The sequence below is a fragment of the Lissotriton vulgaris genome, chromosome 9 (assembly GCF_964263255.1).
Source record: "Lissotriton vulgaris chromosome 9, aLisVul1.2, whole genome shotgun sequence".
NCBI classification, from domain to species: domain Eukaryota; kingdom Metazoa; phylum Chordata; class Amphibia; order Caudata; family Salamandridae; genus Lissotriton; species Lissotriton vulgaris.
The window spans coordinates 1,123,785,919-1,123,813,321 of record NC_141697.1 but is presented as its reverse complement, the minus strand read 5'-3'; the positions used below and the strand labels follow the sequence as shown (position 1 = coordinate 1,123,813,321).

Sequence of the window (27,403 nt, the reverse complement as noted above, 5' to 3'; positions counted from 1 at the left end):
AAAGAGAGAAAATGAGGTTGCTGGGCCTTCTGGAGAGAGAAAACCGTGGTGAGAAGAGTTCTAAAGGCCTATTATCATCTGCCAGGCCTTCTTCTCAGCCCAAACGTCGAAGATCAGCGTCTCCTGAAGGTAGAACTAAGAAGCATCGACTCCAGGGAGCGTCACCGTCAAAAAAGGTGGGCTCGACGTCGAGAAGATCCCCGTCGACGTCGAAGAGAGCTCCATCGACGTCGAGGACATCGCCGGTGAGGCAGTCGCCGTCGAAATCCTTGTCGACGTCGAGGCAATTGGTGTCGATTGCAGTTAGGACGACGTCGGGAGTGCAACGCTCGACGTCGAAGGATCGTATGAGGTCGACGTCGAGGGACAGGAGATGTCCGACGTCGAAGGATCGTGTGTCGACGTCGAAGGAAAAAGGTTCGCCGTCGAAGGAAAAAGGTTCGACGTCGAAGGATAAAGGGTCGACGTCGAAGGATAAAGGGTCGACGTCGAGGAAGAGTCATCGGTCGACGTCGAGAGGGAGACATACGTCGTCGAGGAAAAGATCGACGTCGAGAGAGATGACGTCGAGGGATTAGACGTCGAGACCTAAAAAGAGAAGGTCAAGGTCTCCATCGCGACGTAAGTCGACGTTGAAGCATGCTTCGGGCTCGAAGCATGGAGTGTCTAGGTCTCCCCCACCTGTGCATAGGTCGGAGTCGAGACTATCAAGACCAGCCTCTCGGACCTCAATTAGGTCTTTGTCGAGGTCAGAAATAAGTCCCGAACCTGGAGTGGAAGGTTCCCCGCATGATCAGCAAGACAACGGATCTGCAGTGGGGCAAGGGATAGTGCACCAGGACTCTTCTGTGGTGGCTCATTCGGGCTCGTCCTCAGGGCAGGTGCCAGATGACAGACAGTTGGTGCCCAGACAGCGGACCCCGTCTGGTTCATTGGTCTCTGAACACAGTGCAGCGTCGAGAGCTTCGAAGTCCTCCGCAGAGCTGAATATTGTGCAGGTGTCACCTGAAGCTTCACCTGAGCATACAGAGCGGCCTATTAACTTGTCACCGAGGTGGTTGGAAAGTTTAAGGCACTGGAAGATGCGTCCGATAATGGGGGAGAGAACTCCGTTCCCTCGGAAGGAACTGCATAGAAGATCACGCTCAAGATCCTTAGTGAGAGAGAAATCTCGTTCAAGGGAGCGTAGGAGGCAACGGTCGGCAACTCCTCAAAGAAGACGTAGAACTCCTACTCCATCTTCTACATCATCTTCGTCCTCGTCAAGATCTTCGTATAGGGACTATTCTCCGACTATATCTTCTACTCCTCCTTCCAGGGTGTCTCCAGTAGACGATCTAAGCACATTTAATGATGTGTTATGTCGTGGAGCGAGTAAATTCAGCATCAAAATGGCAGTTCCCCAGATAGCAACCTCAGTCATCTTCGAAACCTTACATCACAAGACGACTGGCAGGCCTCTCCTACCGTTAGTGCCCGGATTGATTGAACCAGCAATGAGGACATTCCTAACTCCGGCCACGGTGGGCTCAGGTCCTTCTAGGATTGCGAAAAAATACAAGGCTCCAGAGGAAGACCCAATGTTTTTACGGTCTGACCCACCACCAGACTCCCTGATTGTAGCGGCAGTCAGAAAGGCGCATTCGGCAGCATCTACCTCTTCTGCTCCACCTGAAAAGGACAGTAAGAGTATGGATTCCCTGGGGCGAAGGATGTGCAATACCTCAGGATCGGTCATGCGAGTGGCCAGTGCGTCTGCTCTATTGGGCCGCTATGACCGTCTGCTCTGGGACTCAGTGGCTCGTTTTGCAGATAAACTCCCTAAAGAGGATCAGAAAGACTTCCTGGAAATAGTGGAGGAAGGTGGTTTGGTGGCTAACCAGAGCATTAGCGCGGCGGCTGATGCTGCGGACTTGTCGGCTCATGGCTATGCACACGGTGTTTGCGCAAGACGTACAGCCTGGCTTCGCCTTACGGGGCTGAAGCCGGAGGCACAGAGGAAAATGGTCAATTTACCTTTTAATGGATCAACTCTGTTTGGATCCCATGCAGATGACGAGATGTCTAAGATGAAGGTGGAGTTGGACACACTTAAGGCCGTAGGCCTTGAGAAGAAAAAAGAATTTAAACGTCGGGGTACTTTTCGTCCCTATGACAAGAGATCTTTTCAGCAAAGGAGTCAACAAACGAATTGGTCTTCGCAAAATCAAGGCCAGAATCAACAAAGATCGCAATTCCAGCAGAGGCGGCCTGGACGAGGCAGAGGCAATGGAAATAGGCAGCAGTCATCAGCTGCCAAGCAGCCTCAGAAACAATGAACGGATGCTTCCTCTACAACCGTGTCCCACTCCGGTTGGAGGAAGTATTGTGCGTTATCTGGACGAGTGGAAACAGATCACGAAGGACAGATGGGTGTTGGATGTCGTTCAGAACGGGTACCTTTTGAGGTTCAAGAAGGCACCCACTGGCATGCGCCCTCTAAAGATGGTACAGTGGAATATAAAGCGCTTGCAACAGGAGGCGAACGTTCTCCTGAAGAAGAAGGCAATAGAACCAGTCCCTTTCCAGCAGAGAGGTCAAGGCCTGTACTCTCGATTCTTTCTTGTGCAGAAAAAAGGTCCAGTCACAGAGTTCAGACCCATTCTGGATTTGAGGCGACTGAACAAATTCATTCGGAAGGAGAGATTCCGAATGCTGGCTCTTCACCAGATCTTCCCTCAATTACACCAAGGGGATTGGATGTGCTCCATCGATCTAAAGGACGCGTATTTTCATATTCAGGTATCCAGAAAACATCGCAAATTTCTCAGGTTTCAAGTGGCGGCTCGTCATTATCAGTACGCAGTGCTTCCTTTTGGCCTGAGATCAGCCCCCAGAACATTTTCAAAATGTATGGCTGTAGTGGCGGCTTGTCTTCGAAAGAGTCGGATATTCATATATCCGTACTTAGACGACTGGCTTCTGAAGAGTTCATCCCCATCGCTTCTAGAGGAACATCTTTCGATTTGTCTTCAGCTCATGTACAAGTTGGGTCTGCAAGTCAACTACAAGAAGTCGATAATGAACCCCACCCAGAAGATCCACTACCTGGGTGCTCAGCTGGATACAGAAGTAGAAAACGTGTGTCCTTCGGAGGAGAGGTGGTCATCCATCAGAGCGAAGTGTCTGCTTCTTCTTCAAACTGCACGTCCGACAGTTCGGCAAGTGTCCTCTCTCCTGGGCTCAATGGCGTCGTGCATTTTCATCGTGCCAAACGCACGTTTGCAGATGCGTCCTCTACAACAGTGTCTGGAAGATCAATGGCAACAGAGGACGGGATGCTGGGAGGACCGGATTTATCTCCAACAGTCTGCAAAAGATTCCATCCGGTGGTGGATGAAGAAGGTACACGTGATGAAGGGAGTCCCTTTTCATCAGGACCCACCAAAGCAGACTCTGATAACAGATGCTTCTCTCCAAGGCTGGGGGGCGCATATGGGCCCTCTGCAGGTACAAGGGCAATGGTCAGACTTCGAGAAAGGATATCACATCAATCTTCTCGAGCTCAGAGCGGTCCATCTTGCTCTCAAGTCCCTGGCGCCATCGCTACAGACTCGGTCCCTCCTGGTACAAACAGACAATGCAACTACAATGTATTACTTAAACAAGCAGGGGGGTACCAGATCCAGGACTCTTTCCATAGAAGCCCAGACCATCTGGCATTGGTTACTGGCGCGAGACCTGTCCATAACAGCAATTCACCTGCCGGGGAGTCTCAACACACAGGCGGACGACCTCAGCAGAGACTTCGTCGAAGCGCACGACTGGGTTCTCAACGAAGACGTCGCGCACAGCATTTTCCAGGATTGGGGAACACCAGACATAGATCTGTTCGCAGACGTGGCAAACGCAAAATGCCCCGTCTTCGCGTCCAGGTTCTACCAGAAAGGGTCTCAAGGGAATGCCCTTTTGATAGATTGGTGTCAAAATTTGCTGTACGCCTTCCCACCGACACCGTTGATACCAGCAGTGATCAATCGGCTGTACAAGACTCACTCCAGAATGATACTGATTTGCCCAGAGTGGCCACGCCAGTGGTGGTTCCCAGATCTCCTCCAGTTGTCAATAACACCGCACAGGAGATTGCCGTGTCGCCCGGATCTTCTGTCCAAGCAGAAGGGGCAAGTGTTTCATCCCAATCTGCCCTCCCTGCGCTTGGCAGCATGGCTCCTGAAGTCATCCAGTACGGGCACTTACAGCTGAATCCGGAGTGTATGAACATCCTTAAGGAAGCAAAGCGGCCTTCTACGAGACAATCCTACGGATTTAAGTGGAAACGCTTTTACCTTTGGTGTCAGAGTAAGGGTCTGGACCCTATTCATGGTCAAGAGCAGGTGGTCTTGCCTTATCTTCTTTACCTGGCTGAATCTGGTTTGCAGTTTAATTCCATCAAAGTCCATCTTGCTGCAATTACTGCTTATAGAAAATCGCCAACACAGATATCTTTCTTTCGAATGCCTGTGGTGAAGGATTTTCTAGAGGGATTAAGAAAGGTTTATCCTCCAGTCAGGTCTCCATCTCCACCTTGGGAGCTTAATGTGGTATTGACTAAATTAATGGGTCCCCCATTTGAGCCGATACATAAAGCTTCTTTGCAACACCTGACGTGGAAAGTAGCGTTCCTGGTGGCCATCACTTCTGCTCGTAGAGTGAGCGAAATCCAGGCTTTGTGTTGCAATGAACCATACACAGTTTTTCATGGAAACAGAGTGGTGCTCAGGACTCATCCTGCTTTCCTACCTAAGGTGGTGTCGGATTTTCATATTAATCAATCCATAACATTGCCTACTTTCTTTCCGAACCCTTCAAGTCCGGCAGAACGGACTTTACATTCATTAGATCTAAAAAGGGTTTTGAAATTTTACTTAGATAAGACTAAGTCTTTGAGACAGACGGACCGTCTGTTTGTGAACTATGGTCCTACAAATACTGGGTTGGCAGCATCCAAGAGATCCATTTCTAGGTGGATAGTGTCATGCATCTTACTGGCTTATCAGCTAGCCCACAAGTCTTTACCAGGTAGACCTAGGGCTCATTCTACGAGGGGAAAAGCTTCTACCACAGCTCTCCTTAGAAATGTGGCTATGTCAGAGATATGTAAAGCAGCTACTTGGCGTTCAGTGCATACGTTTACACGCCATTACTGTTTAGATTCTGATGCTCAGACTGATGCACAAGTGGGACAAGCATCACTCAGAAGTTTGTTTGCTAATACTAGTTAAACACTGTGATTTTAAAGTATGACTATGCTTTTATCTGTTCGCCCGCTTCTGTGGGTATGAGCTTGCTACTCTATTCAGTGCTTATGACTATTAATGAGTATCCCCTGGAAGAGAAGGATTAGTTACTTACCTGTAATCCTAGTTCTCTTCCAGGGGTATACTCATTAAAGTCATAAGCACCCTCCCGCCTCCCCGGGCGAGCAGTAGCATTAAGGTTTAAAATTTTCAATATGTTTAAGTGCAGATTCCTGCTAAAGTTTACTGTACCGTACAAAAGAACTGACCTAACTGTCACCTGTGGGGCATGATGGGAACAGAGTTCTCCTGGAGGCCTTAAAGGCAAAGTGTGCAGATTCTCTGGGGCCTTAAAGGCAGGGTGCCAGTCTGATTTTCTGTACACAGACATTTTTTCATATGCAGCCCTTTTAGGCTAATAACTGTTTACTATAGGTTCTTTGATGAAAATAAAAGGTTTTTCATGGCTATGAAATGCATTTTAGGCTCATGCCTGTTTATTGCATTTATATACAGCATATTTTCATGCTTCAGAACGTGTAAGGTTTGGTTTGATTAGCCTATGTGTTAAGGTTAGGCTGCATATGATGGGTATTATACATGTATATGTGTATAATTACTTAGTACTTTGTACTTTTGGTTATATTTACACATATATATGTATATTGTTTATGTGTTCCGGGTCCCCGCTCATGGGCGGAGATAATTCAGTGCTTATGACTTTAATGAGTATACCCCTGGAAGAGAACTAGGATTACAGGTAAGTAACTAATCCTACTAGTTCTGCAAATTAAGTGTTAGCTGTGGACATTGAAATGACGCCTATATGGTCTACAGTAACACAGAATCAACTTGTATTAGACATTCATCTCATGAAGGAGGGCAGAGTCTGGAAGATGTTGAAGGCTCAGCAATGCAGCACCTATATACCTGATCAGAGTGAGAAGGTGAAGAAATATATTAAAAATATTACAAGTTAAGGGAGATTTAAAAGATTTGAAAGCTGAAGTTGAAGGTGCTTGGGTAGCACTTGGAAATGGATTTGCTGCAGTAGGCACGTGGTTTGGAAATATAGAAAGTGAAATATTTGGTCCCATTGTGAGACCCCTTGTGATAATGACCGTTTGATCTTTAAGGGGTACATGTGTATAAAAGCGAAAAGAAAGGAACAGGAAAGGAGGAGAATAAGAAGAAGGAGAAAAGATGTAGAACTAGAGAAAAGTCAGTGTAGATTTTATGATGAAATGAAATACCTTGGAAACTCTAGATAATTTTTTTTATAAACATCAGTTTTGAGCTGATCTCATCTTATAAGATTCATATGTGGATCATGTTGGCTAACATCGCCATCAGAGGGGGGGGGGGTTGGAGCAGTAACATTTTGGCTCCACCCTTATATGTGACAATTAAGCAATTATGTACTCTTAACTGACATTATATTCACTGAGTGCCTCAATTTCATTATTATGTGTGAAGCATTTCAATTAATTAATGAAATGTAATCATTGTAGGGATTAGAGATGTATACATGTATACCTTAATGTTCTTTTAAAACATATGAAAATGTACTCTCACATTTTACATTTATTCTACATGCTATACATGTACTTGTATAACCATGTATTTGAAATGCATATTAAATGTTCAGTTAAATTAGCATGACTGCAGGTAAAATTTAAATGTGTTTTGCGTTGCCAGCATTTTCTCTCTTTCTTTACAGGTGTACTATCATGATTTGTGTTAGTTACAGAAACGTTTATTGTTTGTATTAGACTGCTGATAGTGCGGCCTGGAGGGAAGGAGGGAAGAAATTGACAGTGAACGAGGAAAATTAATGGTTGAAAGGGGCCTTCTGTTCAATATGTACCAGGATGGAGAGATGTTCAAGGTTGAAAACTACAGTCCCAGTCAATGTGATGGGAATCTAAAGGGATGCTGCAGATGCACTAGAGTAATGATTTGGTTGGTTCCTGGTGGTGTGAAAGGAGATAAAGGTGTTGCTGAATCTCCTTTTAATTTAAAATCGGTGTTCTCACAGTTGAAAGACATGAAATTCCCTTTAGACTTCAAGAGGTATAGACCTCTCTGCTTGCCCTATGCTTAGAAATGTGAAGCTTTATGCCAAAGACCTATTTCCTTTTTCAAAGACTCCTACTGAAGTCTGATCATGCTGCTACCTTCTATGTTCCGATATTACAGAACCTTGGTAGATGGCCCTATATTTGATTTATGTTGAGGAGAGAGAAGGGAAGTTTCTTTATTGTTGTGGCTATCACAATTCTGTATCTCATTTATTGAGACTTAATCTACTCATATATTTCAGCATATAGGATGTATTGCTGTACCTAATTACGTTACTTTTGGTTTGCATATATATTGGATTGATTGGTAATCAAAAATAAAACCTGTTAACCATATTTGGTGACTCTTGGTCCTTATTGTGGAGTTACATTGGCTTCATAAGTTAGAGGCATATTGTTGATGTCTTCTCCCTTTCAATTTTTCATGTCAACCAATACAGGATGATATGACCAATGGGGAAAATCATTAATGACTTGACTAAGAGATTAATGTTTAAGTCCCAGAGCTCTTTCACCCCTCTGTCACTCCCACAAGCTCCCAAGGGGTTCAGTGCAGAAGTCACAGCAGGTGCATAAGAAGGAACATAGATAGAAGTATGGGAAAATAGCAGTAGGAAGGGGAGAGAAAGAGAAAGAGAGAGGGAGAGGGAGAGAGAGAGAGAAGGAGAAAGCCAGAAAATAGGTGTAAGGGGAAGAGCGGGAGGAAGGCACCAGGCAGGTTTGAATATTTTGCCTAGTTTGCTTTGGTACCCATTTTGGCACTGGCTAACAGCATTCAATGGCAACATGGCTACACTGATACCCAGTTTCCATCTTTACTTATATTATTTAACAGAAAAAACATGTTTTCAAAGTAGAAAATTAACCCTTGGTCATTCCATCTATTGAAAAAGTTTACAGTTGTTATTGGTTACATTTTCATTAAATATATTTTTGCTTTACTCCCTTCACATATGTGCAATTTTTTTATTAGAACTGCAAAGTATGATTGTCTTATGCATTTAATGAGTTAGTACACAATAATGCAGATATACAGCATTTACCTTTGCTCTTTAGTGGCATCATAATTTGTTTTTAGTGAAAAACAATATCAGAAAATAGCTATTCAACCTGATGTTTCCTAAGGAAACTAATTACAATTTAAAACCTGGGCTGAAGAAGTTGTAACTGTTGATGTAGATTGTAATTGTAATCGCATTTATATAGCACTTCCTACACCTGAAGTGGTGTTGAAGCGCTGAGGAACCATGGCAAATGTGGAGAATATCCCGATACTGTTTTTAAATCTATTAATATCCTTTGCATGTGACTTAATTAAGACAATTTGCTAACTGTACATTTTGATGGAGTTTCACAGCACACAAACAAAAACATGTTCTATAAGTGATTGTGCATTGTTAAAGTCAATATATATATATTTTAATTTTTACCACAGAGATCAAGAGGAGTGCTTCTTGGTGTGGTGGGCACAGATGTTCCAGTTAAAGAACTTTTAAAGGCGATTCCTAAATATAAGGTAAAGTATTAGGACAAATTTCATGTGTCGCCATATACTACAAGAATTGCGCCCAAACTTTACTGCTGCATTGAATCTGATTTTCTACATGGTATTTTACAATAAACAGAAAATATGTTTTGTTTACAGGTATACACATTCTGTTCAATTTGAATAAAACACATTTTACAGCAAGCGTGCTAATTTAAACCTTAGTTATTTTCTCAATGCTTTAATTGGCCCATGCTCTACCTTCCACACCATGAGTTGAAAGCAGTTGTTCACACAGGTTTTTGTTGAGGAAGGACACATGGATTACATTTTTTAGATTTGATGAATGTACAGATATTTACTGACAGGCAAATAGTTGTAGTAATGATCCAAAACTAAGAACATAGCAGGAGTTTGAAAGAATCACTGTACCTGCAAATATTTCTGGACCTCAAAAAGTAGAAGAGAAAACACATATAAATACACGGGACTTAGTTTTTAACATTACCAATGTCAGATAGATAATATCAATGTATCCTTCAGCTCATTATGTCCCTACAGAAAACATATATGATCACTCTGGCCACCCAATCACTTGGAAAACATAACTAATTATCAGCTTTATGTTAATATAAACCATGGTGAGTAGAGTCTCAAGGTACAAGTTTAATCCAGATACAATATGTATCTAGATATTACATGGTGAAATATTACAAAACTTCACTGTTGCTACTGGTGCATAGCTATAGGATATTGCTATGTTATATATGTGATATGTATGTACGTGGCATTTCTTTAGCGAGAACTTAGCCAAACAACAGTGTAATGTAGAATAAAGTCAACAAATGATAGGAGGGGTGGGTTATGGACTAATAAAGCATTGTGATGTAATGTTTTTAAAGAGGTGAATCTTCATCTAGTTCCTAAATTTTAACAGGGATTTGGAGGTCCTGAATTGGGGATGTTTCAGATCTTGGGTACATAGTTGGAAAAGGTCTGCTGGCTCTTTTTTTTCTTCTTTTTTATACCTCTTTTCTGCTGTCTGAATGTGTCCTGACAGTGGATGAGCTGAGAAACCTGATAGATGGTGAGCTTATCTGCAGGATACATGGGGGTGCTTGACGGGATTGCTTAGTAAATGATGCATGGTGATGATGGTGCAGGTTCGTAAGGGGAGCCAACTCTGTTCCATTAGAATGGGGTTGAAGTGATCATATGGAGAAGTATGGCTCACTGTTAGAGGAGGCAGACCCTGAAGCAGAGGTCAGACCCGGGACCAGGGTTCAATTCCCGCCGCGGCAGGGTCTTAAGCCCAAATGTCCACAGACTCGATATTTCTCGCTTCGGTGCCTACTCGAATCACGGGTTCACACTCTGCAACTCTGGGTATTAGCTTGCTTAATCTCCACTACGGCCCCCCTGCGGCGGGATGCCTGGCTTTCACCTTGGGGATGCCCAGTACTGGTTATCTCACAGGGAAAAAGCCAGGAAGGGTTCCCAAAGCAAGCGTCGAGATGCCTCACGGTGATTCGAGCGCTATAAAAGAAGACATAACATAACATATCTTCAGGCCCTGGATGAGACATGCTGTGACTTGTGAGATTCAATTAAAGGATGCCAGTGTGGAGTCATATAGCACCTGGATCAGGGTGTTACCTCCACATAGATACAAGAATATATAGGCATGAACAGCAGTTCTGACGTAGCTTTCAGGAGTAATACGTTTCACTTTCTCTAGCAGAGAGAGTTAGTACTAGGCAGTCTTTGCTTTTCTGATACTCTGTTCCTCAACATGCCTTTAAATGTACAGAGATGACCCTTGGGCTGGTAGTCCTCTGTAAATTTGATGCACTGTAGCCTGTAAGGATGGCAGAGATAATGTCCTCCAACACCCTGACAAACAGAGTATTGAATTCTCAATCAGGCCCTTATTCTTGTTCCAAATGGAATAGCCAACCATAAGTGGTAGGCCACGTCAGCTCTAAATTATGTTGGGACATCTGCTGCAGGAGCTATTGAGGCAGGTCCTCTTCCACCGCAGCTGTTTATTGGTCCTCATTGCAAATGGTAAAGCTACCATTTATCCTTTTTAGGATTGGCTTGGCAGGGCTGCTGTCACAAGACCTCACATGATCAACAGAGCAAATAACTTTCAGAAGGACCATTGGGAAAGGATCCTAGGCTCTGACTAGATGTAGGTTGTCTGGAGTACAGTTTTTGATTGGGCAGAGTTTGTGTGTTTCCACTGAAAAAGACTGATTGTATAATAGTTTTTGCCTTGTGGGAATACTTATCTTCAATACACTAGATCTATGCTGGTTTTAATGGAAAGCCAATGATGATAGTTCTAGGCCTAATCTATTTATTGTGAAAAGTAATAATAAAGACAGGTGGCATTTTGTATGTATTGGTAAAGCATATGTTAAACTCAATAGGTTTTTAAGGGTGGATTATTATTTCTATGTACTAAAGCCGGCAGGGAGGTATTTTGTTAAATGGAATCTCACAGGCAACCGTAATAGTCAAGAGTTTTGGTGTTGGTTAGCCCCACTGACAAACTGTGTGAACAGTAGACTTCCACTGTAGCAGTTCTTGTTAGGAATTCTTTGAAGAAGTTGCATTTTTCTTTGTCGAATCAAATGTTATATATTTGTAACTTTATGACTGTATACTTGTAGTTGCCGTTTAGGAAAGCATACTCTCAATAAAATAGGCTTGAATTGGGTATGGTGACAAATCTATGATAATGGGAACTGGCCTGATTGGTTCTCAGGGAAAGATATGTTCAATGCCTTAGGTCTTATGTGTTTTTCTGAAATGTTATTCCAAAGGTAGGCTTACTCTTTTTGAAAAGTAATAGTTGTAACCAAAATGCCTTTAGGGGTGGATTTTTATTACAATGTGTTATAAGGAGAGGTGTTTTATTTCATGAAATGTTTGAGATTATCATAGCAGGCAAGGGCTTTGGTGTTGGCATCCCTCTGACAACCCCTTGGGTAGAGATGTTTACTGTGATAATCATTGTGTTTGGCACTTTTCAGGGGGGTTGTGTATTGTTTTGTTGACCGCTGTTTTGTACATATTTGTAATTTTACAACTATGCATGATGGATGCAAATGTATTCACACTTTAGTTGGTCAGTGTTGGGTAGGGTGTCAAGACAAGAGTAAAGGCTATAGGCCTTACTGGTTCATTGGGAAAAGTTAAGTTGGATTCCAAAAGTTTGATCAGTTTGTTATAAAACGTTATGACAAAGCCAGCCGGCCAGATCTACATATCATAAAATTCATATACTGAATGCAATAGACTTCTGAGGGTGTATTGTTAGTATTAACACACATTGTTAAATCATGTTGGTAGGCATTTTGTTATATGGAACCTCACAGATTACTGTAGTAGGGAAGGGTTTTGGTACTTTTTACTCGCTCGAACAAACAGTGGCGATAGACGATTTGCACTATGGTAATCCTTTTTTGGCCCTCTCAGGGCGATTTTATATTGTTTTAACAATAATTGTTATTATATATATGCAGTTTTATTACATTCTACCTTATGGCTGGCTTTTGGGAAAGCTTATGCTCAATACAGTAGGTCTCAGTTATGGTGTCAACCAAGTGAGAAAGGATATCATTCTGACTGGTTCATTGGAAAAACAGTTTTCTGATGCTATAAGTCTGATCTGATTGGTATGCAAAGTTATGACAAAGGTAGCAGGGATATTTTTTAAATTATAAAACACATACAATAAAGCCAATAGGCCTTTAAGGGTGATTTGTCTTCGCACCATGTTAAAGCTTGCAGACTTGTATTTGTTAGATGAACTTCACAGGTTACCTTTATAGGCATGATGTGTTTAGTTGAGTATACCTTTTGACAAACTATAGAATATTTGCACTCTAAAAATTCTTGCTAGAATCCCTTTCAACGTCCTCACAGACTTAGGGCCTGATTTAGATGTTGGAGGAGGGGTCACTCCTTCACAATAGTGACAGCTATCCCGCCGGCCCAAATATAAATCCCATTATATCCTATCGGAATTATATTTCGGCAGGCGGGCTATCCGTCACTGTTGTGATGGATGATTCCCCTGCCAACACCTAAATAAGGCCTTTAGTTGTCTGCCTAAATCTTGTAATCAAATAAACCTTTAAAATACACACATATATGTAAAATATATAGATATACCTAAATAGAGGGGCTTTGGGTCAGCTTTCTTCTGCCATTGGTCTGCATGAGTGTCATGTACACTCTACTACATCCATGATATCATACAGCAGTGGCAATGGGTAACCCACTTAAACCATTGCCTTTCTTGCCCTGCGATTGATCGAATGTACACATCCACCTGAAAATAAGTGCATTTCATTGCCTGATCTGGAGAGTCAGTCCTTTAGTTTTCCATTTTCCGATTTTATAGATTCCATTTCATTCCATTCCTTTCCTTCTTCTATTTTATTGTCGTTTTAAAGCATATTACAGCTACCCAGACAGTCCTGACAGGCCACTTGGTTACCGTTTATTCATCTTTACTTTTTCTACTTTTTATTCTTTTATCTTGCATATTCTGTTGCATTTGTGTATGCGTTTTAGCGTGGTTGTGCAATTGACTAAATGGAAAAATTATTAGGTGGGTAGATGAATGAGTGCAGGAGTGTAAGGATGAGTGACAGAGTGCATGTTTGAAACAATGTATGAGTCCCTAAGCCTATCAATGACTGAATAGGCATTCTCATATATAGAACATACCTGTTGACATTGCCAATAATTGTTCAATGTTTTTTTCTTTCCAGATTGACTTCAATTATATGGTTATTTTCCAATTTTTATTTTTAGAATGCTTGATTTTATTTCAGAAATGTCATCCTGAATCTCGAGGTTTTCTTATTTTGTGGCATTTACTTAATATCTCTAAATAAATTACTCATTATTAATTTGTTTTGGCCCACTAAAAGTGCTTCATCAATGAATTGTATTGTTTGAAATGCTGTGTCTTGGTAGGAACTTTAAACAACATGTTTTTTGTTCTAGGCTGTGGATGTACTGTTCCTTAGAGAATGCACTCTACTGGAACAAGCAAATAACAAATTGCTATTACTGAACTATATTTCAATTAATGTGTTAATACCATTAGTTTGTGTTACTTTTGTCAGCATTTTAAAATGGAATCTGAAATAGTGGTAAAACAGACATCTTTATCAGTGCCACCCGTCCCATAATAGAAAGTGGTAGTGAGCCCCATCTAGTAAATAAAGATTGGACTTTTCGAACAAGTGGGTCAAAATTCAACGTATATAACTCAGAAACCAAGGTAGAAAACATAACCCCTAAGTATCGTTTTGGTCTTGGATTGATACAGCCAGCTAAATCCGCGTGTAAAACTACCTCCCCTCCTCCACATACTAAAATTTCAGTTTTTTTTTTGTTAATTCGGTATCCTCCTAGAGCCTCGAATTCTTCAAAGAGCTGCAAAACAGCGGTTTGAGAATGGATATCCGTCTTGATTATCAACATGATGTCGTCAGCATAGAGTTTAATTTTTGCCATCGATGTAATAGGTGGAGGGATATTTACAGACTCGCGGATAGCAATGGCTAGTGGTTCAATAAAAAAAGCAAAAAGGATAGGGGATAAAGGGCAACCCTGTCTGGCGCCCCTTTCAACCGACACTGCACCCACCATAACAGAATTTATAATTATATTTGCTCTGGCACCCGTGTACAAATTTTGAATTAAACTAATAATTTGTGCAGGGATACCAAAGTATTTTAAAATAACAAATAAAGTTGACCAAACTACTAAATCAAAAGCCTTCTCCGCATCTAATAATAAAATTAAGGCCGGGACTTTTTTAACTTGAAAATAATCTAACGCTTCTGTAAGAAAATGAGTATTAGTTGCTAATTGCCGGCCTGCAACAAAACCATTCTGATCTGGATGGATAAGATCTGTTGCAATTGAATTAAAACGTATTGCTAATAATTTCGTTAGGATCTTATAGTCGGTATTGAGTAGTGTAATAGGTCGGTATGAGTTAGGGTCTTTTGGATCTTTACCTTTTTTAGGAAAACTAACAACGGTCCCCTCCCCAAAAGAATCTGGAACTTGACCACCCATTAACATATAGTTGAATAATTGCAATAATAAATCAGAGAGCGGAGAAAAAAAACTCTTGAAAAATTCGGCCGGGAAACCATCCGGGCCACAAGCTTTACCAATTGGTAAGTTTTTAACCACTAGTTCTACTTCCGATTTAGTAAATAACCGTTGCATGGAATCACTATCTATCTGAGCTAGGGAGGGCATATTATGCTTGGTTAAAAAATGTTTAAGCCTAGAGTGATCTATAATTTGCTGCTGACTGTATATCTGTTTATAATGAGACAGCATAATGGTTCCAATAGCGTCCGCCTGTGAAACTTCAGTTTGAGTAACAGGACATTTTAAAGAATGAATTAATTTAGCGGCAGCTTGCTCTTTTGCTTGCCAGGCAAGGAGCTTCCCGGAAAAATTACTCTCCTCATAAACCCTCTGAGAGTTATTTAAGAATTGCTGTTCACTCTGAGAAAAAAGGAGCGTATTTAGTTCCCGTTTAACCTCATTTAATTCTTTTTGCACATCACTCGAAGGGTTCACTTGACGCCGAAGAGTAAGTGAGTGGATTTTTTGATAAAGTAAGGTTTTAGTTTGTTTAAGACTACGCCATTCTTCTGCATCCTTACTAATTATGATCCCACGAATAAATGCTTTTAGTGAATCCCAAACAATATGAAGTGGAGCTGTCTGTAGATTGCGAGCTATAAACTCAGAGATTTCTAATTCTAAAAAAGAAACCCAATTACTATCCTGTAAATGCATTTTATTAAATATCCATCTTTTTAATGATTTCATCCCTTCACCTACTTCAAATTCAATTAGCAGCATTGCGTGGTCTGAAAAACCATTATGAAAACATTTTTGATAGGAAAATGTTAATAACCTTGAAGCTAGAAAAAAATCTAATCGCGATGATGATTTATGTCTCCCAGACCAACACGTAAATTCTCTTTTCAGTGGAAATTTAAGACGCCACGGGTCACAGAGATCCAGTAAAGCTATATTTTGCATAATGGATCTTCTTGATTTTGGTTTCGATTGTTTTCTTGGCCTACTGGTGGAATCTAATTTTAAATCTATAAGGATATTAAAATCCCCACCTATCACTATGTCCCCTCTAACTAACAATAAGGATTGAAATAACTCATCATAAATTGGGGCGCGATCTTCCACTGGGGCGTAGAAACTAACAAATGTAATTGGTCTTTTCCTGCCTTTTATTAGGCACGTGACCCAGCACCACCGTCCAGTCCCCCCATCTTCATACTGTACAATTTCTGCGTCTAAATTCTGATTAAGAAAGATAGCAACCCCACTTTTAGACTCTTGGGCACATGAAAAACCTCTATAACCCGACCAAGTTTTAAACATAGAAAAAGAGTTAATTTTAGCTGCAGCTATATGAGTCTCTTGGAGCAATACGACAGCTGGTCGTTCTGACTTGACCCAGTGCTCAATTGCTCGCATTTTTTTTTTATTATTCACCCCATTAACGTTAAAAGATATCACTCTAAGCCCCCCGATAGACATATATATAATTCAATGATAACTCAAAAAACATACATTTTTCCAACTTATTTTTCCATCAAAATCCAACAAAAACTTCAATTTTTTTCCCTTTTTTTTTCCCACCCCCCGCCCCACAACCCTTCTCAGGTGCTCCCCTCCAGCACCAAGTCCTGTGGCCTTGCCCATCACCTTCACCCCACGCTGGCCACCTGACACTCACCCCTTTCATGGAGGCGCCTTGTTGTTGCGCCTCTAACTCTGTGACCTCCCTGTTCCTCCCCTTCCCTCCCCCTCGCCTTTACATTAACTCTGCAGTTGATTAAGCATCTCGCGTGCCTCATCAACGTCTGTAAACAAATAGAATTTGCCTTTTATCAAGACTTTTAGCTTTGCCTGTTGTGCCATTGATGCTTGGACACCTTTTTCTTTAAATAATTGTAAAATTTTTACAAAGTCTTTTCTCCGTCTTGCTGCGGCCGCTGACATATCGGAGAAAATCCGGCATTTTGTAGTAGGATTTGCATGAAATTGTCTCTGCTTAAAGGCTTGCGATAGAATAGATTCTTTGACCCTTACATCAGCAAAGTTGACGATAATTGTCCGAGGAAAAGAAGAATTAAGAAATGGACGAGCTGGAACTCGATGTGCACGAGTAATTGTTAAATCTCCCTTAAAGTCCGGGATTACCTCTCGCATAAAGAAGGAAGAAATCCATTGCACCATATCAGATCCTTCGATATTTTCTGGCACACCTACCACTCGAAGGTTTGACCTTCTATTATAGTTCTCCAACTCATCCAGTTTGATTTCAAAAGCCTTGGAGGATTTAGAGATAGTAGATACCTCTTTTTGGATCGTGGTCATATTATCCTCCAGCCCTGAAATTCTAGATTCGGACTCTTGAAATCTATTTGTGAAAGAAGTCATTGAGTCTTCTATTTTATCCAAACGATTACTGATTACTTCAAGCTCTGCCTTTTGAAATTGCTTCATTTCTCTTATTTCTCCTAGAATCATATTTAACATGTCTTTCACCGAGAACTGCGAGTCATCAGTAATCTTAGTGTCCATCTTCAAAATCGGACTCTGAGTCACTTCATATGCTATCGCATCATCCCTTAAATCTTCCCTTAAATCTGATCTAGATTGTGACTTGATTGACAATCCAGCAGAAGGGACAGTCGTGGTTGAGGCTCCATTTTTACTCAAGGAAACAGTTTTTGCATCTGTGGATGAAGATTCTATTGAATTGACCACATTACTAACAGACGTCGCAAAGTCTCTTGAATTGAGCGTGGTTGGGGTTGGAAATGCCCCAATCTCAACTATATTCGTATTTGCATTAATAACTTGTCCTGTGCCCTTTCGCTCAAATAACGGAAATTGTTTAGAAACTTTAGAGACTTTAGGGGTAGAAATTACCAAAGCATCTTTAGAAGTAGAAATCACCAGGGCATCTTTAGAAGCCAGCGGATCACATAAAAATATAGATTTCGCCTCTTGCACCATTCCTGGCTTAACCGCCGAGCTTAAAAGGGCTGTGTCTGCCCTAACCACAGGTAACTCTGAAACCTCCATCAGCTCTTTCCCCTGCTTCCCTTCACTGGTAGCACAGGTACCGAGATCTTGCTGTTGAGCCTGTGTTATATTCACACTTAGAAGATTATTTTCACCTTCTCCAGAGCTCTCCGAATTTTCAGCTGAAGAGTTCTCCCTCTCTGCCGCTGATCCTGCCAGTTTAGCTTTCTCAGATTTCAATTGTTGACGCTTTTTTATCGCCCTGGTCCTAGCTGTCAATTGTTTGCCCATAATCAGATTACAAGGCGAAGTACTCTCACCTCAAAGTCAGTAATCTCCAGTCTTTTAATTGAGCAAACTCGTAGCAGCTACGGTGGAGTTCCACGCCTCCACGTAGCACCTGGGCTTCCTGTTCCTCGCTCCTCCCCCCTGCTTGATTTCGTGAGGTGATGGCGTCGAGGTGCTTCGGCGTTTGGCGTTCTCTCTGGCTAATGGGGAAATCTGCCTGAACTCTGCCTGAGCGGTGTGCAAGCTGCGCGCTGGGATTTCTGACGTGCTGAGTCCACTGTCACCACGCGGTTAATACAGATGCTGCTGCCGGAGAAAAGTTAAGGTCATGGACCTTTAATCCCCTTGGTTCACGTTTGCTGTGGAGCCACCTGGGAGGCGTGTGCTGTTGTTTCACAGAGGGCATATCTTCTTTAACTACCGGAGGCTGCAGAAGTGCTTGCAGTGCATCGTGTATCATAGCATATCACTCTAAAGTGGTGAAATAAACGGCGACTTTAAGAAGAAAGCGTGAAGCCTGGTCTGGTCTGGAACATACTGTGCTTGACTTTTTTGGCAGGACCCTGGAAGAATGCTTTCCAGTTTGGCAGCACGTTCAAATGCTCTTTAAGAGGCACATTGGGTAAGAATTTGAAAATTTGAAAACTCGGAAATAAGGGGTGAAGACAGATAAGACTGTGGTTTATTTACTGCTGGTAAAAGATTGATAAGACTGTGGATTTACTCGCTGCTGATAATAAAAACGTGGCGAAGAAGATAAAACTACAGGTCCCAGCATTCTTAGCGCCCTAGAGTTTACTGGACCCCTTTTTTTTGAAAAATTTTGCTTTTTCTATTGTTGCTGGTGAAAGCAGTGCTGGGTCAAGGCAATAAATAAGTGGGCTCTGCCGATAGCAGGAGATATCGAGATATATTGCCTTATAATTTTTGACGCTCAGGCTCTCTCAGGCTACTAGGACTACGAGTTTGCCCTCATTGAGTTGTAATCATTGTTTTAGACTTAGCACTCTTGGTATATTATGCCAGAAATGATCAAACTCTACATTTAAAATTGGCACTATACCTGTTGCAATACATTTTATTTTCAGATATTTATTTAGCCCAACCTAATTATGGGTTATTTTTCTTTCTCCTTCATATTACAGTTGGGCATACATGGTTATGCTTTTGCCATCACCAACAACGGATATATTTTGACGCATCCAGAGCTCAGGCCATTGGTAAGCACAATCTTAAAACATGTACAATGAACTCCTGCAAAATGATAACGAAGCTCATTGTATACTACTAATCAATGGAATGTTTGAAAATGTTTGCATGAAAATCAATTTAAACTACTGTTCCCTAAGTCTGTATTGGCAGATTAGCATATGATAGCACCAAAACACTAATGCTTCCACGGCAGACATTTTGCGAGCTATCTGCCTAATGCATGTAAGTAGAACCCTGGCCTTTTTTCTGTACTTTACTGCAAGTAAACTTTATGTGATTGATTGTGAAGGTTGGATCTATAAATGACTGTCAACCTATGGCACCATATAGCACTGGCAACAGCTGGATCCATATTTAATGTCAATAAAACATTATTGCATTGTACTTGGTTAGATTCTAAACAAAGGTCGTAAACCACCTGGTGGCCGGACAGGGGTTTATAAAATGTGTCCTACTGTAAACCAGGCAACAGTGGAGAACACTACAATTATGTCTATCATTCTATGTCACTGCCATGTTACAGGCGATGTAGTTCTGTATTTTGTGGGGCCTGCAGGAATTAAAGGCCTGACCATGAGTACTGCATAATTCCATGTAGAGATACCAGATAGCTACAATTTCTAGTAGCAACTGAAATGTCAATAAGAAATTTCTGAAACAATAAGTTAACCCCCACGGAATGCAGAATGACAGTTCAGACACGGATTTGCCAGGCATAAATCCATACCAAATTCCCAATTCTCCGAGGCTTATTACACACATTTACCACCTGACCTGAGCAGGCTGTGCAATGATGTCTGAGAATAGTGCAGGGGGAGAGGTGGGTGTGGATGGCAATGGAAGGAATTGAACGTGATTAGGGGCGTATTACATGCTCGCCCGTTGCTTGGCAGAGGATTGGCCGACGGCCGCTACAGTGCAGCATTTTCTCAAATAATTTTACTGCCTGGTAAAATAGGGTCCATTGATCCCTTACCCGGAAAATCTGGGTGTGAGAACACTGGCCAACAAATTCTTGAGAGAAGTGGAATTTCAAATGGAAATTCTGCACTACTCAAGTCATAATTGAGGCCAAAGTGTGTAGTATCCTAAAGTTATGTATGGTCTGGTAGAGAGCCACTAGCATGAATAACTGGATTAAAATCCAGTAACTCACTGCTCTGCCATCAAAAGTTGTTCACAAAAGTTGTTACCCACTATTCTTACATCAAAAAGGTATTCCAGGCTGCTCTGGCTGGGCTCACTGAGAGCCTGCCAAAGCAGTGCTGAAAAGGAGGGAGCACAGCTGCTGCAGCATAGAGAAGAAAGCCACAGAGAGTGGTGGGGGTGGGTGACAGGAGGCAATTTATGTATTTTTATTTAACCTCTTCCGTGCTCATGACGAGCTGAGCTCGTCATGACACGCGCGGCGCTCACACGCGAGGCTAATTCCGCTGCTGTGCTGAGAGTTCTATTAAAACGGGCGTGGTCATGACGAGCTCAGCTTGTCATGAGCACAGCGCCACCGTGCTACGTGACAAGCCGAGCTCGTCACGAGCACTGCGGCGCAGCGCAGCACCCCCCTCCCACCAGCAAAGCGGGGGAATTAGCCCCGCGGCAAATGGGTTAGGAAATTGAGGAGAGGCTATGTTATGTATGGCTCCCCACTACTCCTCTACAACTGCATAATTGTTGGAAGCAGGGCCAGACAGTTTTTTGTAAGGCTCCCCATTACTCCTCTACAACTGCGTAATAGTTGAAAGCAGGGCCAAAGAAATATTAGATGTTTAAAAAGTAAACTAAAGCGAAGTTTTTCGCCTCTGGGTTCTGAGTGACATCATAGATAACTCAAGCTTCGTTCTGGTTGTCTGTTTCATGTCACTCATAACTGTTACCTATCTACAATTCTATATATTGAAAATGAATGCATCATTTAGGCAGGTGAGAGGGGTGGTGGGGCTAATTTACATTAGGCAAATAGCTTGGTATGAAAAAGCTTGTTTCAACTGTTAGGAAGATATAAATATCAGGACATTATTTGTGTGTCAATTGCAATAAAACAATATCTGTTGTTGGTTTTGATGAGAGTACCTAGAGCATATAGGGAAGGAGTTCATTGTTGAGAAAACGAGTAGTGTTTATGTAGTCAATTCCATTTTATAAGCGAACACAATGCCAGTGTTATATTTCTGGTCACAATACACAGAGACTGCTACACATTAGGGAAGGAACAGTTTTTAAATTACATTTGAGATGTATTGCATATCCTCATGCACAAAAATGGTGCTGCGCTTCTAATAATTATTTTCATTGAAAAATAGAGAGAGAAATCATGATTCAAATGTAAACAATGTGATCATTCAAATAAATATGGGCCAGATGTATGAATGTTTCAGAACGAAAATAGTGATTGTGTACCCAGTAAATACTTGTAAGAACCGTCCTATGTGCTAATAGGTCAGATTCTCAAACATCTGAATCATAGGGGGTCAGAATATGGCCTACCTCATTATTATTAATGATGTCGGCCACAAATTGTAATTCATTACAATTACATGCAATCACAGGGATGAAAATAAGCTGCATTTAGATAGAAAAGTTTACTGTTACTTGTTTGCTTTAGAGTTTGCAGTGGTCCCGTTGACCACTGTCTCCTCCCAAACAAACTTTTGTTAGCATTCACAAAAGAAAGTGGCTGTCCAAGGCACCTTTTTCCTTCTGCAAACGTATTAACGCCCCAGATTGAGGGTCAGTAACTTTTCAATGACTATTTTAGGGCTAGCTATTGATACATATGAATAGGAATCACTATTTATAAGGGACGCCCACAACATGGTTTTTCTAAATAGAGATTCCTTATCCATTTCTAAACCCACTTTAGGAGTCTGTAACAAGTTACAAACTCCTATCTTGGGGTCTGTACATTGCTAAAAGCTGTTTTATGGAGCATTTGCAACCAACAACTGCCTTGTAAACCTGACCCTATATTCTTCATAGTGACATTCATGATTAAAGAAAAATGGTCACCCTTCTGAAGTGGATGCATAAAGCTATACTTAATTATAATAGCTCATAATTCAATAATCTCCTAAAGACAGAGGGCCTTATTTAGAGTTTGACAGATGCAGAAACAGCCAAAAAGTGGGAAATGTCCCATCTCCCTCTACAGAGAGTATCTGACTATCATACCCCATAAGTAGGGTGAATGGGACATCTGCCACTTTTTGGCAGATCTCCTACATCCTCCAAGTGCTAAATATGGCCCAGAATATTTTGATTATAATTTTTCAAATACCTATATTATTACCAAGCTGAACAGGAACTAATTTGAATATAACAATACATATTACACCTCTGTCCACAACACTAGTCATGTCATAATCCTTCACCCATTGAGGGACCACAGATAATCAAAAGGGGCCCCTCTCTGGACCACCCACCAGCCCTTTAGTACATGACCCAAAAGCCCTGGCAAAGCAAATTACAAACTCCCCTCGACCCTCTCCTCCTCACATCCTCATCTGTACTGCATAGATAAACACCAAGACAAAATAAAAGAGGACCTAGAACAGACATCCTCTTATTGCAACAAGAATAAGCTATTGCTGTACCTCATTCAGAAGCACCTGGACCACTTAGATACATCGTCACCAGGAAGGCTAGTAGTCACACTTCCCCAGACTGCCAGACAAGCAAACACAAACACCCAACAACCGAAGCAAGCAAATAGCTGACTCTCTGAGGCTGATTTAAAACTCCTCCTACAGTCATAGGGAGGTCTCCAGTCAACCCATACAAGTGTGGGATACAAAATTACTTGTGTGCACCAACACACACAGACCAAGCACAAAAACAAGTGGTTAGAACCCATCCAATCTTTGTTCCACTACTCCCAGATTCCACATCTCCTTTCAAGGCCTCAGATAATGTCCTCAAATGCATGCTGCACATCTGCAGATCATCCTCCAAGCACGCTACTGACTTTTCTGAAGCTATCATCCCGCAATAACTAGACATATTATTCGGAACAGAAACATGGCTCAATCATTCCTCTACCCCCTTCATGGATCTTTTGGTCTCCATTAAACGAATAGAAAACATCGTCCCTCCAGGAGGTGGTGTTGTGCCCTTCACCACAACTCCCTGAACACCTCCACTTCACTGTAGAGAACATCCCATTCAGTGAGTAGATGGGATCTGCACTCTTCTTAGCGAGTAAACCTATTACTAAGGGCCCGATTACGATGACAGTGCAACCGCCACCCACAGCCTGTCGGTAGCGGTCCCACCGCCATCGCAGCAAAGAATACTGCCCACCACATTAGGATGGCGGGCAGACGGTCGGGCTGGACAGATCGTCGGACACTAATCCGATGGGCTCAAGGAGCCCGTCAGACCATCGGACGGTCTATATGCCTATAATGACAATATGATGTTCCTTTCCCGCCGGCCCTTTCATGGCGGTGAACATGCCATAAAACGGCTAGTGGAAAGGGGCATTGGGTGCCCCTAGTGCCCCCCCTCATACTCTGGCCCCCAGACACAGGACCTAGGGGGAACCTATTGTGCCCCCTACATATCCCTGCACTATTTGGAAGGCAACACATGGTGCCTGCCACGTAGTGCAGGGATATGTACAGTGTACCTATTTTACATTGCGGCAGTTGCTTCAGCTAGCAGCACCTGCTGCAATGCTAAATATAGGCATTACAACCACTGTGGTGGTAGTCGCATCGTAATGCCTACTGCTGGAAATCCTGTCAGGCGTTCCCAATCCTTGAGGTGGCGGGTGGACGTAAATCCTAATCCGCCCCTTAATCCAGCTTATTCTACCATCGACCTGGAGATAACCAGCTCTTCACGGACCAGCTAATGAGGATCATTACAATACACTCTTATCTTCACACCCAATGCCACTTTTCTAAGGGATTTCAACATCCACTGGAATAATCAAGGTGACACACAAGTAATCTTGCTAAAACCCTTCTTGCCTAATCATAATTTCATACAATCATATGCTGGGCCTACCCACATCAAAGGGGAAATGTTCTGCCTCATTATATCAAAAAAAGGAACACAGATCATTGACTCTGTTCTGCCTAGTGACTGGTCAGGCCACCACCAAATCCTCTTCCACCGCACCATCTTCAAATAGAGGCCCAAAGTACAAATACATAAAACCCAAACACTAAATAAGAAACACCAAATATGTCAACAGGAATAATCTATCAACCCTCTTCCAGAGAATTCTCCTATTCCTCAAGGAGAATGTACATGAGCTAACCGCGCACTGCAGCCACACAATGAAAAAAATCATGGACGAAGTTGCCACACTAAGACTCAGAAGAAAAATAAACTCAAATCTCTGGTGTATACAAAAGAACTGAACCTGAAGAGGGTACCAAGGGAATGAAAGTTAAAAAGAGCTGTCAATGCGGTCATCCTCCCTAGCTGGACACAAAAAATGAAAGCAAATTTTACTGGTCTCAAAGAGACCAAATAATGGCTCATTCATAGGCAATTGCCCATTTGTGGTAATCTCTGGTATAGCAAGTCCCACAATGAAGAAAGAATGAAACTCAAAGTGGTTGAAAGAAGTTAGATGCGTCGTCCCTCCCCCATACAATTACTGAGTGATTTGGGTGTTTGATAGAAGAATGATGCCTAGTAGAAGATTGTTTGTTCTTGCAATTAGGATGACAGATGTGGTGTCGTGTTGAACGCCTTGAGTTTCGTGGTGGGGTAAAGACCAAGATGCGATGTTTAGGATAATGCCTGATGGAAGACAGGACACAATGTATGGAGGTGCTCTATGTGTTTCTGCCTGGAAAACGTAAGACATCAGGACTAGGGTATGGGGAATGGAGACCATCTGACCACCAATTAGGGCATGGCACCTATGTGGGGGTGGTGGTGGTCAATTGTCAAGACTAACTATAAAAATCAAAGTGCACCATGTATGTTTTTATTGGGTCTAGTGAAATGTATAATGCTAGGTAGGGGTTTGTGCTCTGTGTTTTTGAGCGGGGATGGCAAAATGACAGATAATGGGTTGTATTTAGGAGAAGGATGGACATCTGCTAAGGGGTTGTGACGTGTATTTAGTTTTGTTCCTAGACAGGTTACAATGTATGGTGTTGTATATGGGGTTAGAGGAAATGCAGCTGTTCATATGTTGTTGAGATGTGGTGGAAAACACAATACCAGATTGGGGCCTCTGTTTTTGTTTTGGGCCTGGAGGAAGGTAAGGTGTCATTTGGATGGTTGTTCCTTAGAATGAGAAAAAGGCAGGTGGTATATTCGAAAGGATTGCCCTAGAATTTGGTGTGCCTTGTGTGGAATCAATGCCACATACAGTGGTTTTTAACTCTATGTATATATCAGTACTAATAATTGTTAGAATTGGGTCTCTAGTTGGCAGGGGTTTGCGCCCTGTCCAAGTAGGGACCCTCACTATAGTCAGGGTAAGGGAGTCACACAGCTAAGATAACCCCAGCTCACCCCCTTGGTAGATTGGCACGAGCAGTCAGGCTTATCTCAGAGGCAATGTGTAAATCATTTATACATACACACAGTAATGCAGTGGAAACCCAACAAACGGAGTCCACACCAGTTTAGAACAAGCACTGGCACAGCCAACAGGTCTCGCCTTTGAGACCTTATAAGTGTTTAGGCATGCAGTACATTATGCTGGGTGATGTACCACCAGTAATTGCAGGCGGCGGGGCACACACCAACATTGAGTAGGGTGCACAAAGCTGGGAGCAGGGCACACAAAACAGAGAGCACGGCACACAAAGCAGGGAGCAGGACACACAAGGCAGGGAGCAGGGCAGTCAAAGCATGGCACAGAAAGCAGGGGGGGGGGGCACACACCAGCATGGAGCAGGGTGCACAAAGCAGGGAGCAGGGCACACAAAACAGGGAGCAGGACACAGAAGGGAGGGGGCGGGGCACACACCAGCAGGGAGCGGGGCACACACCAGGATGGAGGAGGGTGCACAAAGAAGGGAGCAGAGCACACAGAACAGGGAGCGGGGCACACACCATCAGGGAGCAGAGCACACGCCAACATGGAGCAGGGTGCACCAAGCAGGGTACAAAAAACAGGGAGCGGGGCACACACCAGCAGGGAGCAGGGTGCACAAAGCAAGGAGCAGTAAACACAAAACAGGGAGCAGGCACACAAAGCATGGAGCAGGACACACAAGGCAGGGAGCAGGGCACACACCAGCATGGAGCAGGATGCACAAAGCACGGAGCAGGGCCCACAAAACAGGGAGCAGGACGCACAAGGGAGGGAGCGGGGCACACACCAGTAGGGAGTGGGCACACACTAGCATGGAGGAGGGTGCACAAAGCAGGGAGCAGGGCGCACAGAACAGGGAGCGGGGCACATACCAGCAGAGAGCAGAGCACCCGCCAGCAGGGTACCCAAAGCAGGGAGCCAGGAATACAAGGCAGGGCAAACAAAACAGGAAGCAGGGCACACACCAGCATGGCACACATGGCAGGGAGCATAGCACACAAAGCACAGAGCGAGGTTCACACCAGCAGGGTACAGAGAACACAAAGCAGGAATCAGGGAACACAAAGCAGAAAGTAGAGCACCCAAAGCAGGGAACAAGGCACACGAGGCGGGGAGCAGGGCACACGTCAGTGGGGAGAAGTACAGGGCGGCAGGGAGAAATGCACACAACATTAGGGAGCATGGCACACAGCAGGAAGCATGGGTACACACCAGTAAGGTACAGGGCACCTGCCAGCAGGGAGATGGGAATACACCAGCAGGGAGCAGAGCACACTCCGGCAAGGAGCAATCACACTGAAGCTGGACGCAAGGTACACCTCAGTAGGGCACACATCAACAGGGCACCCATCTGCAGGGAGCAGGACACACACCAGCAGTGAGCATAGCACACATCAGCATGGCGCACAGCTGTCCGCAGCCACACGCACAT

General features: G+C 42.9%; 1 protein-coding gene across 2 annotated transcripts in view; it reads left to right on the top strand.

Annotated features, from left to right (window-relative positions):
* Positions 1–27,403, top strand: part of CACNA2D3 (calcium voltage-gated channel auxiliary subunit alpha2delta 3) — a 2,559,454-nt gene that overhangs the window by 1,516,925 nt on the left and 1,015,126 nt on the right. For both annotated transcript variants that reach the window (XM_086939135.1, XM_086939136.1), the window contains exons 16-17: positions 8,793–8,873; positions 19,397–19,471. In XM_086939135.1, coding sequence (XP_086795261.1) covers positions 8,793–8,873; positions 19,397–19,471 — 156 coding nt within the window. The remainder of the gene's footprint in view (positions 1–8,792; positions 8,874–19,396; positions 19,472–27,403) is intronic.